The sequence below is a fragment of the Diplotaxodon limnothrissa genome, linkage group LG8 (genome assembly GCF_057381915.1).
Source record: "Diplotaxodon limnothrissa isolate DT_005_m linkage group LG8, D_limnothrissa_male_GT1.1, whole genome shotgun sequence".
Lineage (NCBI taxonomy): Eukaryota > Metazoa > Chordata > Actinopteri > Cichliformes > Cichlidae > Diplotaxodon > Diplotaxodon limnothrissa.
The window spans coordinates 29,502,468-29,516,469 of NC_140603.1; the positions used below are offsets into that span (position 1 = coordinate 29,502,468).

The 14,002-nt window shown below is 42.7% G+C and overlaps 1 protein-coding gene across 2 annotated transcripts in view; it reads right to left on the bottom strand.

Moving 5' to 3' along the window:
* Nucleotides 1-8,967: 8,967 nt before the first annotated feature.
* The window catches only part of map2k6 (mitogen-activated protein kinase kinase 6), a 38,274-nt gene continuing 33,239 nt past the window's right edge, over nucleotides 8,968-14,002 (bottom strand). For both annotated transcript variants that reach the window (XM_085361646.1, XM_085361645.1), the window contains one exon: nucleotides 8,968-13,354. In XM_085361646.1, the coding sequence (XP_085217772.1) occupies nucleotides 13,277-13,354 (78 nt within the window). In that variant the 3' untranslated portion in view covers nucleotides 8,968-13,276. The remainder of the gene's footprint in view (nucleotides 13,355-14,002) is intronic.

Sequence of the window (14,002 nt, forward strand, 5' to 3'; positions counted from 1 at the left end):
GCCACCCTGGAATGTGCAGTTTTTTGCGCTATTGGGGGTCTGGGGACCCAGAACCGGTCAGTATCTGGTGTGACCACCATTTGCCTCATGCAGTGCAACACATCGTCGCATGGAGTCTATCAGATTGTCAATTGTGGCCTGTGGAATGTTGGTCCACTCCACTTCAATGGCTGTGCGAGGATGTTGGATATTCGTGGGAACTGGTACACGCTGTCGTATACGCAGGTCAAGCACATCCCGAACATGCTCAATGGGTGACATGTCCGGTGAGTATGCTGGCCATGCAAGAACTGGAACATTCTCAGCTGCCATCTGCCCTGAACAATGGGAACCACCTCTCCAACGTGCCAGATGCCATCGAATGTGAGCATTTGCCCACACAAGTCTGTTACGGCGACGAGCTGGAGTCAGGTCAAGACCCCGATGAGGACGACGGGCATGCAGTTGAGCGTCCCTGAGACGGTTTCTGACAGTTTTTGCAGAAATTGTTTGGTTGTGCAAACCAATTGTTCCAGCAGCTGTCTGGGTGGCTGGTCTCAGACGATCTTGGAGGTGAACCTGCTGGATGTGGAGGTCCTGGGCTGGTGTGGTTACACGAGGTCTGCGGTTGTGAGGCCGGTTGGATGTGCTGCCATATTCTCTGAAACGCCTGTGGAGACGGCTTATGGTTGAGAAATGAACATTCAATGCACGGGCGACAGATCTGGTTGACATTCCTGCTGTCAGCATGCCAATTGCACGCTCCCTCATTGCTTGTGGCATCTGTGGCATTTTGCTGTGAGACAAAACTGCACATTCCAGGGTGGCCTTTTGTTGTGGGCAGTCTGAGGTACACCTGTGCACTACTCATGATGTCAGATCAGCATCCTGATGTGGCACACCTGTGAGGTGGGATGGATTATCTCAATATAGCAGATGTGCCCACTACCACACATTTGGACTGATTTGTGACCACTGTTTGGGAGGGATGGTTATATTGTGTATCTGGAATGAATTTTAGGTCTCTACGTCCATCCCATGGGGAATGGGAACAGTAACAAAGGTGTTGCATTTATATTTTTGTTGAGTGTAAATTGTGCCTATTCAACATGTGGCTAAAGCAAAACATTAACCCTACACAGATTGCTGGTTATGCGGTGTTACCCAGTGCTACGGAACTGAATGTTCCTCCAACAAAACTGCTTCCGTTCATCAACATTTCTCGGATGATTGAACAGCTCACTTCAGGTTCCACAACAGCACCTGGATTAAGGGCTTTTCAAGTACTGAATTGTTCTTCACACACTTTTACTTCCAAATCTGTTGGTTGCAAAAACTGGGACGTGCTCCACGGATCGAGGCAGTGCCAGATCCCACTGTTTGCAATTATTAAAAGTGTGACCATAAACTGCTTGTTTAACATCAGGTCCTTGACGACTTTTATCACCTTTTTTAATATATTAGTTCCCAAGTAAACATATTGCTTTTAGGTGCTGATGTGGGCCTAAACCTTGATGTTCACTCCACCGTGCTTCACAGGAATGGAAGGTTTGTGTGAGGTTAATGAATGAGGTTTCCATGTTGGTGTGCTAAACAGCTGGTTTCCTTTGTGGTGTCCTTCCATTAACATCAGTCCTATTCACTGTTTAAGAGTGTACACATGAAAGCTATGGTAAGACTTCTAGAGGTGTTTTTTTATTTATTTATTTATTTTTATCTTTTTCTAGATTACATGTTTTGATCTCAGTGTGATCTTTATGACACAACGACATTATTTGTAGAGAGTTTGTCTTATTTTGAAAAAAATGCCTCTTAGAGATTTTGATGCATCTCTAACGAATCTTCTAAAGATCTTTTGAAAGCTGTTGAGATCAAGTTTTTCATCCAGTTCTGGAAATAAGCAGTTTGTTAGTAACTTTGTACGACTTTAGTTATGGGAGGGACACTTCAGTAGCTCACACATCTCATCCATCACCTCATAGTGCCGTATCACCCCATTAGAGCACCTTGCTCTCAGACTGCAGGCTTACTTGTAGAGTATTTAAAAGTAGAATGGGAGGCAGAGCCTTCAGTTGTTTAAAAGCATGTAGTTAGGGCTGGATCAGGTTTCTTCCTGTGAAAAGAGTTTTTCCTTCCTGCTGTCACCAAGTGTTTGCTCATAGGCCGTTATCTGATATTGGGATTTTCTCTCCCTTATTGTAGGGTCTTTACTTTACAAAAGTATACTAGAGGTGACTGTTGTTTTGAACCGGTGAATTAATTTGAGTTTCATTTTGTAACATCTGACTCTAAGACGCTTTTGAAGAATTTGTAGCTCAGGCTGGACAGCGAATCATTTCTCACTGTGTTCAGTAAAGATACGCAAAGTATAACTGTTTGTATGTAATTTATTGAGAGAGTGTCTGTCTGTAATTCAGGGTTAGACAAAGATCAGATCACATTTATGAGGAATCGTAAAAAGGAAATGTCCGTAATTCCAGTCCAGATGTCCAAATCGAGATAGAAGATACCACCGTGTTTCAATGTGGGCTTGTTCCACTGTTGCATCTCCATTTTTATTGTGGTCACTAAACTCAAACTAGAATTTATGAGTAAATAGGACATTTTTTCCATTATGAACTGGTATGTCGGTGGTCTCTGAGAACCTCGAGCTTTTGTCCTTGATTCCTGCCTTCTTTTGGCAGAACTTTTCGTCCGTAATCCCCAATGAAGTTCTTTTTTCTATTTCTCAGTGAATAAAGCTCGACGTACTGACACTCTGGTCATGCATTTGATTTAGCTGATCCGATAAAGCCTTTAGCAGTCTTTCCTCCCCACTGCTGTCAGACTCCATAATAAAGACTTTAACTGATCAAGCACACACATCCATACATATGCAATAATACTAAGTGCAATAATCCTTTCTGTCATCGTTGTATTTTTACTCAGTTGTATATAGTATTTGTATTTGTATTCTATTTTTATCTTATTGTATATTTATTTTATTCTACTGTATATAGTATTTTATTTTATTCTATTCTGTACAGTTGTGTACTGTATTTATTCTTATTGTATTCTAATTTTTGCCTCATAACTTTTGCACTGTCCACTTCCTGCTGTGACAAAACAAATTTCCCACGTGTGGGACTAATAAAGGTTATCTTATCTTATCTTATCTTATCTTATCTTATCTTAGTCCAAGCATTGTCCCTATAGAAACCTTCAGCTTAGCAATGATCAGATGCTCATAAACCCCATTTGCTCCAAATAACAAACTAACACTTAAACTTAGTTGCCATGTTTTCAACTATATCTCAATGCGATACTAATACACCGCTGATGAGTAGATCAGATCCGCCTGAGCATCATCTGAATGCTGCATCAATAGAAGGATACAACTCAAGCGAATATGACCTCTTGTCCAGTGGAGTTAACGTGGTCAGTGCCACTAATGCGCTTCAATTTAATTTGTGATCTAGAAATAGAGCAGCATAGGAAATTTTTCTTGATTTTACATGTCAGAGCATCTTGTGGTTTTAAATATCTCTCATCAGTCACGCTACTCAGCAGATTTGGCTCAATACGACTTTGTCGTCTTCTTCAAAATTCAATTCCCGTCGAAGGGTCATTGCTTTTATATATATTAGAGGAGCTCCATGTGTAACTGAAAGTGTTGTAAAGCTGAACAAGAAGACCATCCTGAAGACGTCCGCAGACAAATTTAAATCAGTTTACAGACCTATAGTAGATTAGAAAATCAAAGTACACATTTATTGTGGAAGCCCCCTTAAAATCAGATACTTCACTATTCGCAGAATTCCTGCCATCGCTGACGAGCTTCAAACTGTCTTCAAACAAAAAACAACTTTTCTTTCACCCTTTTCAAAAGTGTGTAACAAATGGGTTCAAAAAATGAGTCTAACGACAACTCTCCAACTTCACAATTTGGTTCAATCTAAGAGGAATGATCACTTGATCCCTAAACTAATCAAACTAAATACTAAACTCCATTTAGCAGAAGCGTGGCCAGAGGCAGGACAAAAAACATTCTCTGGCTGTCTCTCTCCACCCTGCTCCTGTTCGGTTTACGCCAGGGGTCTCAAACTCGCGGCCCACGTCGGCCCTACTTGCAGACTACATATCGAAGTGAAGCAGTATAACGCAATTTTGCCCTTGAAGTTCCTTTTTTGTTTGTTGTTGAGTTAAAATAAGTTCTTTAAAAAGCAAAAAGTGATTTAACATGAAGAACTCATCATGAGCAGAGAGCACAAAAATGCTGAGGGACTGGCTGAGTTAGCTCAGTGAGAGGGTCAAAACTAATGTGTACACTCATGTCTCCATGGTGCTGGTCAGGAGCACAGAGCCCTGAGGATGAGTACTAGTGGATGATCGGACCTGAGGCCACCCTCATGAAGTCTGTTTCTGATCGTCAAAGGAGCTTGCAAAGAAAAGCGTCTGGACTTCTTTAAGTTGCTTGAAGACGTTTCACCTCTCATCCGAGAAGCTTCTTCAGTTCTAAGGTCAAATGGTGGAGAGTCCCAGATATAAACCTAGTGGGAGTGACCCCCCACAGAGGGACTTAGCAACTTAAAGAAGTCCAGACGCTTTTCTTTGCAAGCTCCTTTGACTACGATGACCTGGATGACTGAGAACCTTCATAGACATCTGTTTCTGATCATTTGGTCAGACACGTTCATACCGGTGTCCTGCTGGAGGTCATTTTGTAGCTCTGGCACTGCTCACCTTGTTCATCCTTGAGACTGTGCTAAAAGACACAGCAAACCTTCTGGCAATGGCAAGTATTGATGTGCCATCCTGGATGAGTTGGAGAGATCTGTGCAACCTCTGTAAGGTCTAGGTATCACCTCATGCTACCAGTAGTAACACCGATACTAACCAAACGCAAAACTAGTTTAAAAAAAACAAACAAAACAAAAAAAAAAAACAGTCAGAAAAGACAGGGCAGGAATCATTCCTATTTTGGTGGTTGTCTCATCGTTGCCCCTCTAGTGCACATGTTAATTTCATTGACACCAAAGCATCCGAAACTGGTAAACAATCCCCTCTGCTACTTAACTGACCAGCTCAATATCCAGCTTGATGCTATCGGGGCGATCGTGGCTCAAGAGTTGGGAGTTCGTCTTGTAATCGGAAGGTTGCCGGTTTGAGCCCCGGCTTGGACAGTCTCGGTCATTGCCACCTACTGGTGGTGGTCAGAGGGCCCGGTGGCGCCAGTGTCCGGCAGCCTCGCCTCTGTCAGTGCGCCCCAGGGTGGCTGTGGCTACAATGTAGCTGCCATCACCATTGTGTGAATGGGTGGATGACTGGTTGTGTAAAGCGCTTTGGGGTCCTTACGAACTAGAAAAGCGCTATACAAATACAGGCCATTTACTCTGATCAAAGTCTTCCTTTCATTTTTTTTGAGCATAGGTGCTTCACCTGAACCTGAGAGAACTTAATCAGGGGGGTCTGGGCTCAGATCCATTTCTTTATAAGATGTCAGACTTTTGTCCTGCTTCTTTCCATGTTGCATGTTTGTAACAGAAAATGTTCTATGGTTACAATCATGCTAGATTCTTTATAAAGTAGCAAGAAGTACTTCTTGGAAGCAGAGTTATTACTAAGCGGCTTTCCGTCGCAATCTATCCATTGCCTTCCATTTATCTGAAGTTGAGTCGTGGTGACAGCGGACATCCTTTGCCTCAGTGGTTTTCCTCCAGACAAGATGTAAAACCTTTCCAGTAACTTTTGCGGCTGCTTTGAGGAGTTTCCTCTTTCTTGGGCATTCTTGGAAGGGCTAAAGTTAGCAGCTAATATTAGCAAGCTTGGTTATCAAGCTGCATGCATTAATCATACTGGTGCAATCACTGCACACAGCGTTATAGAGAAACAGGTCACTGAGCACGTGGCGGGCAGTTACCTGCGAGAAGTGTGTATCCACGTCTGGTTGGTGAGTGGTTGCTGGCAGCTGCTGTAGGTGAAACTGGTTGCAAAGAGGTGCAGCTCCGAAAACCTCTTCCTTGCAGTTTCCTTACCTGCTAGCAGGTTGCTCCGGTCAACTGTAATTTAAATGAAAGATGCCCTGTTGTCTGCAAAGCCATGCAAAATGAATACGAGCATTTTAGTGTTTTAGCCTAATTTTAAAGTTAACCAAGTGTTCTGTATAATAAATGCAGTTGTAGCATTTGTGTTAAACCAAACGGTCCCATTGAAAACTGTCTGCCATCTCTGCCTCCATGACCTTTCACCTTCTAGAACTAATTGTAACAACAGAGCAAACGGAGCTTATTGTGTAAAAATACCTTTTTATTGAATTTCCATCATTACAATTGCACACAATCAGTTTGAGCAATTTAAAATATTTATAGAAATTCATTGAGCTCTAAATGAACAGTCATCAGTCTTTAGCAGAGGCTTAAAAGACGTGTAAATATACTGAGAACTTCACTTCCCATGGGGCACAGCGTCCCGACCCCCCGAACCCACCCGACAGCAACAAAAAAGGCTCTCTTCCACATACAGTAGCATCTCTGGATTATTTTGCAACCTCCCACCCCCCCTCCCCGAATAAAGGAAAACAACACCGCAAACATCACATACAGCTGTGTGTACCAGCAGTTTACCACCTGCGACTGAGAAACAGAAAGCGCCACGGTTCACAAGTCTCGTTGTAGTTTTCGACAGACGGCTCAGCACGGTTCACAGACGACAGATTTACACTCGATATAATCCGGCCAAACGCACGTCCAAAGGCCCGGAGGAGCCTCCCACACAAAGCAGGCTTTTTTGATGCATTTCATTCATCTGCTGACGCATTTGGAGGACGAGGAAGAAGGTGAGCAAAATTTCCTGATTCTCTGTCTGACATTCAAAATCAAAAAAAGACGAAATAAATAAGTGTGTGGCGTTCCAGTAAAGAACAATCGTCTACTGGATTTAACGGATGCCTGCTGTTGGACGCTGCACGGATGAACTTGGAGGTTAAGAGGGTGAATTGTGGAGGGATGTGAAAACAGATTGCTCACTAAGGACAGTTTCCACTCGGACATCCTACCCTTGCTGATGCACAGCGACAAAGCTTTACTCAGCAGGTGAGAGCGGGCCACAATTAGACTCATGGATGGGAATTCCCACGTGTGGGCAGGCATGTATAAAGGAGCACTTAAACAAAAAGGAAAACCGTTCTCTGGGTGCAGCTCTGACGAAGGAGGAGAAGCATGATGACTGTTTTATCTGGCAGCATCTTCCCAAAGAGGAAGAGCAGAGTAAAGATAGCAGAGCTCTCTGGCCAGCACAACGATGGGACAGACAAATGTGCACACACACACACACACACACACACACACACACACACACAGAGGAAAATCCCATGTGACGTGTGATTAAACTCGACTCTTTTCTCATTACAGCCTATTGAAAAGTGAACATGAATCAACTGTGGACCAGAAATGTCAGCGCTGAGCAGAGGAAACAAAGAGTTGTGTGGAGTTAGAAGGGTCTCAGACAAAACCTGCTGCGTTTCTCATTAGTGTGTGTGTGTGTGTGTGTGTGTGTGTGTGTGTGTGTGTGTGTGTGTGTGTGTGTGTGCTGTCTATACAACTGTCCTTTGTGGAAACCCAAATATAGAATTTAATCAAATGTTTATTTTCAGTGTAAGAGAAACTAAAGTAGCTTTAAGTTATGAAGAACTTGATGCAACCACATAAAGTGACTCTCCTGCTTCTTTCTGTATGTCAGTAGCACGTGTCCCATTACTTAGCTGCATACATTATATATTCTTGTGTTTTGGCAGAACAAGCAAAACTACAAAATTAAAATTCTTTCTTCAACACAAATCTAAAGAATTTTTTTCAATTATTTTGTGGAAAAAATTTGTGAAACTACTAAAAAAAAAATGCAATTTACCATGTGCACATTGTGTGGACGTGTTTGGAAAGCGGCGTGCAATCCAGAATGTCAGAATTCTGTCTTTTATGAGTTCATATTGTACAGTGGCAGCTATAAAATATTTAATTTAATCTCCTCTGAATTGCAACCATGAACTTAAATTTTTCCCACTGATTTTAACACTAAACCCACTTAAAGTTGTACAAGCTCTCGGCAGACGTTCAGTCACGCCGAGTGAAGCCATTTTCACACGTGAACTCAGGTCAATCACCAGTTAGTCAGCTCTACACTCACAGTAAACTGTGTTTAACCTTCAGGTGACTGAGTGGCCTCATTTATAACCCCGGCCGTACAGTTCTGTGGGTAAAAATGCTGCCACATCTTTTTAAACCGCTTCTCCTACAGAGTGTCGTTTAGAGGAATTGGCCTCGTGGTGGAGCAAAGAGTTTAACAACTACATTGTGATGTTTGTGGTGAATCAGCGCTAACAGAACGAGCGCTGTGATTTACTGCTGCGTAAGGCTTGAAGCAAATACTGGACGCCAAAAGTTAGGCCACACAGCTATTTTCACTCTTTGTCTGCATCAAAGACAAAAAGACATTAGAATCATTTAAAAATCTTTCATAGATAAATGAAACAGGTCAGGTATGATAAACAGTCCTGTGTAAAAACATAACAGGGTCATAAATAAACCGAGGCTTCAGCTTTACGTTTGCATCCTTGCAGTCTGAGAGCTTGTGTGAAAATGGCTCATTTTTATTTAGACTAAAGGGTTTTGGTGTCGTTTATATGGTGGCACTAAATGTTTCCATCTATATTTGTGGGCAAGAATCACTACAAGGCCGCTAACCTGTAACATGATAACCAAACGCGATCCGCGGGCTTTTGCAAAAAGGTTTTTCACAATAAAAGCCTTTGCTCTGTAACAGGTTTCCGTCGGGTCAGTGTCACCCTTCATCTTTGATGTTGACAGCTGTACAGACTAAGCATGGCCGACGAGTGCAAACAGCAGCAAAAACAAAGTGAGCAGTTGAAGAAAAGCTTGGTATTATTTCAGAATTTTTACAGTATCACAATTTCAGTTAAATAAAAGTCAGAACCTCTAACTCCAAACTCTCCCTCTCACAAAAAAAAAAAAAAAAAAGATGGAAAATGACCACACACAGGGCAACCCTTCATCGACTGAATGACTGCTTCCTTACAGTAACACACTCGTAAATGTGACAATGTGATATGACTCCTCGGTACAGTGCAAAACATCACAGCAAATTGCAGTGTCAGTGGGTCCAGGACAGGAACTGAAGGACCAAAACAGTGTTTAAGCATCAATCACGAAGACAGACAAGTGTTTCAATGTAAATGTACACCACAGATATGTACTGTTAGGCACTTAAAACACCTACGAACGCCACACAAACCTAAATCCACTGCTCCGAGTCTACGCGTGCCATGACGAGTTCGACTACCTTTCCCGGCCTCCTAAGCCTGGCTCCAGCTCTTTGGTCACATTTGCTAAGTTAGGTTAATAACCATTTTTCACTAATGGAAAAAAAAGAATCTCGAGGTTCGACCTGTGATGGATAATTTTGCTCTGCTTCCAGAAAGTGTGACTTGAATTTTGTTAATTTCATCATGGCCTAAAAACACTAGGGTCAATTAAAAGTCTCTCCAGTATATTTCCATCTTCGCTACAGAGATGCACTAATGAGGAAGCCCTTAAATGTCCTCGCCGCGATGACTTCTGTCTGCTGCCAGTCCTCACATTCAGCTTCACCACAGAGAAACAGTTGGTGAAGTCAGAAAATGAGAACTATAGATGAAAAATAGAGAACGGTGAGAGCTTCATAAAGAAAAATAAGACAGCTTTGTGAGGCGGGCATGGGCGTGTTCGCAGTACTTCAAGGAATTATCTAAGCCAAAGGTTGTGGGACTGGAGCCCAACGGGGAGCAGGTTATAGGGTGAAAGGAAGGTTTTTACTCTGCATCAAAACAGGAAACTTCCCTGATAACATGACAGAGCGAACTGTACTCGACTGAGGGCAGGAGACTTTGTTTTGGAGTCTGGCAAAACAGCAGAGAGAACATTATTTCTTTAAAATAGAGCCCCAGAGGTCCACAGATGATGTTTTTGGGTAAATGTGGTTGCTCAGTCGTAAAATTGTCCTGGTTGACAAAAAATAAAAGCTAAAAACCATTTTTCCCAACCATGAATCTAGGAGTTTACAGCCCTCAGCACTCACTGAGCTGTCTAAGCTCTGCATCGACTTCAGTTTGGTTGAATAGCGAAAGGAAGATCTGCCGAGTTAGTATTGAGGAAACGTGTCCTCTGACTTTTCAGTCAAAGCTCATCATTATTCAGACGTCTTCTATGAGTTTAACATGTTTTTGAACTTCAGGGAGGACAGCTAGTCGGGTAAAGGCCCAGTGCCACACAGGTTTGTTTATTCCGACTACATTTCCTGTGTGTTTGAAGCCTCTACACAATGATAAATCAAGTCCAACTGGGTCCTAAGTCAGCTTCAATCGGGTTCAGGGAGGGGTGTGTGTCTGTTTTGCTGCTGCACGTCTCACGACTGTGTTTCAATATCTGAGACCTGGACGGATGCGTGCACAGTATGATCCTGGAGACAGGAATGCTGGAATGGAAAACTGAAGTCTTCTTAATGGACGTGGTAAGGAGGAATTAGGAGCATTATCATCTCCTTCCACTTTGTTAGCTGGAGTTTGTTTTCTCTCAGTTAGCTCTGATTACAGCTGAGATTGTTTGAGTTGTTTGCAGGTGTGTATACCGGATCTGTTCTGATATTAGCAGCAAACCACGTCTGAGGGAGTGTTGGCAGACAGGAGTGTCCGGGGAAGAAGCCTTTTGTTGTGATGACCTTAAGCATGAATAGATAGAAGCAAATATGATGCGTGTATAGGACTATAAATATCAATGATATGTTTACAGGGTGCTGTACCCCCGGATGGCCCAAAAGTTCTTTCAAATTCGTATAAACTAATAATTTAATACAGCTTTAAATGATGTTGATGTCCAGTTTGACTGCAACTCTAACAGCTAAATCGACTGAAGGTGGACCCCCGAGTTTTAGGGTTTGTGGTTGTATAGTGACGATTTATCGATGCTGTAATGTCGAGCAGATTCGGGGGTAAAAGTCTTGTCAGAACAGATTAGAAGTGTTTTTGGTTCAGTTTTTGACACAGTTTAAGGCCCCAGAAGTCAAAATTAGAAGAAATCACCTGATAATTCAGCTCTGCCACTTAAAACACTTCAAGTTTCCCGTTTTGACATCAGAGTAATTCTTACATGACATCTAGAAGGCGTCAGCTCGGCCTCCACAGAAATCACTGCGAGAAAGAGGCCAAGAACAAAGGCAACGAGAGAGATGAACACAAGCATAAAAACATAAAAAAACGAGCATGAGCTACGGTACAACAAGGAACACAAAGTGGGATTATGATGCCATGCAGCGTGTGAGGAGGGAGGGAGCGGATCCCTGCATCATTCTTAACATCTCATTTTCCTTAGACGGTTTCTATATAGAGGCACACAGAAGGCTTGCAAGTTACAGATTAAAAGCATTTCACGTGTTTGAGCCAAGAAGAACACGACAAAAAAAACACAAAGAAAAACAAAAACCATACACAGCTCACACAAACACGTGAGGAGAGTCTCAAATGGTTCGGTCAAGTATCCAAAGGGAAAACAGCAGTTATAATAAATAAGAGAAACTGCAGTAAGTATGTCGAAGGGGGGAGAAAAAACCTGGATCTAAATAATAACAATAATTAATATTAATAATAATAATAGCAATAGTATCCAGTTCTTTTCATGGTGAGTGGAGAGGGTTGTGATTGGCTCAGTACAGACAACAAGGAGAAAATCTTCCCCCACACAGCCCACACGCACACGCAAACACACACCCCGACATTTAAAGTGTGTGTGAGCGACACGAAGCTGCACGGCTGCGACTCGGCTCCGCCTTTGTCTCAAAGATCTGCGATTCAGCTTCACGCAGGAAGGATCAGGGACGGAGCAGTCAGTGGCTTCAAACCAGCCAAAGCTGCTGGACCTCAGAATCTCATATCTATTGGACTTTGGTGCTTTTGGCTACATTACTTTACAATATCACGGTAAAGTGTAAAAGTTTGAGATCTATTCGCAACTTTCATTGTTCTCACATCTTTTGTTTGGGGTCTTTTGAGGGGTCAAATTAGAAATACATTAAAAATAAATGGACGTGTTTGAACCAGCAGTCATCGCTGAGTTTGCTGATGGGGCACCCCGACCACATGGGTACAGTCACATCAAAAAGCACAACTTCACAATTTATTTAGACGCCTTTCAAATTACAGAACCTTGCTGACACGGTGGCGTCATGGTGGCCATTTCCATCTTTAATATACAGTCTATGCTTGTACTAGACTACCATACTAACTAGTTTTAAAATAAAGCTCTTTATTACATGCGTCACATTTGAACATGATGTGCAGATGCACAGTCGCCTGTACTTTTAAAGCAACGTAAGAGTGTTGCCCTGCCTGTTGAGCTCTTACAGGGGCAGCGAGGCTGCAGAAAATCCATAAAAAAAAATGTTGCGGAGCACGAAAACTGCGTTTCTACTTGGATTTGGAGCCGTGCAGCTCTGTGAACATGCCCCACACACACATGTCATGCACCAGCTCGCACACATTCACGCTCACAGGCAGCCAAGAGCCCAAAATGTGTAGTTGACCTCCACTGTAATCAGGGGGGAAAGCAGTGTAAGTGCAGTACCTCTTTGTGACCACTGGGGGGAGCCCCTGAAGTCAACAATCGGACTCTCCAACTGTTCCTCACTGGCCACATGAGCCCGTCTTTACCCAGAGAGAAATTCTGTACATGCAGTCAATTAATAATCTGATGCAACACTTGCTTCGAGTATGCAAACATTTAGATTATACACAGATAGATTATATCATTCTTCTTTTTTTTTATATAATCTGCACATCTTCTCGCTTCTGCTTTTCAGCAAAAAAGAAACTATGACTCGACCCTTGTGGAGGCCACAGAGTCAGCGCGCTAACAACAGCGCTCGAGGAGGAGCGCAGCGGCGGGGCAAATCGAATCAAACGGGGAGGCTTTGCATACACACATCATAAATTACTCCAGATTCTGTGTGAGGCTCCCGTCTCCCAAACTCCTCCCACCGTGCCAGGTGATGCACAGAGGGGGGGGCTGAGGCCAGGTGGGGGGCGGGGACAGACTCCTCGTTCTGCTTCGTCAGCGGCTCCTCTGGGCTCCGTTTGTCTGCCACTGGAGGGAGGGGTGAGAGGGAATCCTGCGGGTAAATGGGATGGTGGGGGGGGCTGCGATTGGTGTTTTTTTCTTGGATTTTTTTTTTTTGTTTCCTCTTTTTTAACAGATTCCTCCCCCTCCCTCCAGTGCACTCAGTCTCCCAAGATGACTTTCACAAAGCTAGCCACGTCGGTTTCTTTGGCCTCGTGGGAAGTGAAGAAGAGATGTTGCTGAGGAGGAAACGGACACCGAGTTAGTCGGGAGCCAAATCAGAAAAAAGCAATTAAAGCATCAATTCCTTGAACCTTGAGGCTGTCGTGTTGTTGTGTTGCAGTTTGCATTGTAATTATGGTCATTAGAGCATTTCTTTGCAGCTGTTTTCAATCTGATTTTAGTTTTTGACACTTGGTTTACACTCATTTGTTGTCATCTCTTGTAGTGACACCTTTGTTGCCTTTTCTGGTCAAATTGTATCTGGTTGCCATACTTTGGCGCAATATAAATTATATTGAATTGAATTTTTTTCAACTTTTCAACGGCACGATTTGCATCTTTATGTGGACATTTTGTATTTGTTTATAGTCGGTTCATGAATCTTAGTTGTAAACAATCCGATTGTTGTCCTTATGCGCCGATTTCACATGTATGTGCATCATTTTGCTTCTATTCATTTTGTTGGTGACTTTGCAGCTCTTAATTCTGTGTCTTCTGTTGATTTCCAGTCATTTGAGTTTTATTTTGCATCACTTGGTCATTTTAGAGCTTGTAGGAAGTCTTGGTTCATGGTCATTTTGCACATTTAAAAAAAAAAAAATCATTTTTGTGTCTTTTGTTGTTCGTTTGCATCCATTTCGGGTCTCTTTGTGCTTAATTGATTA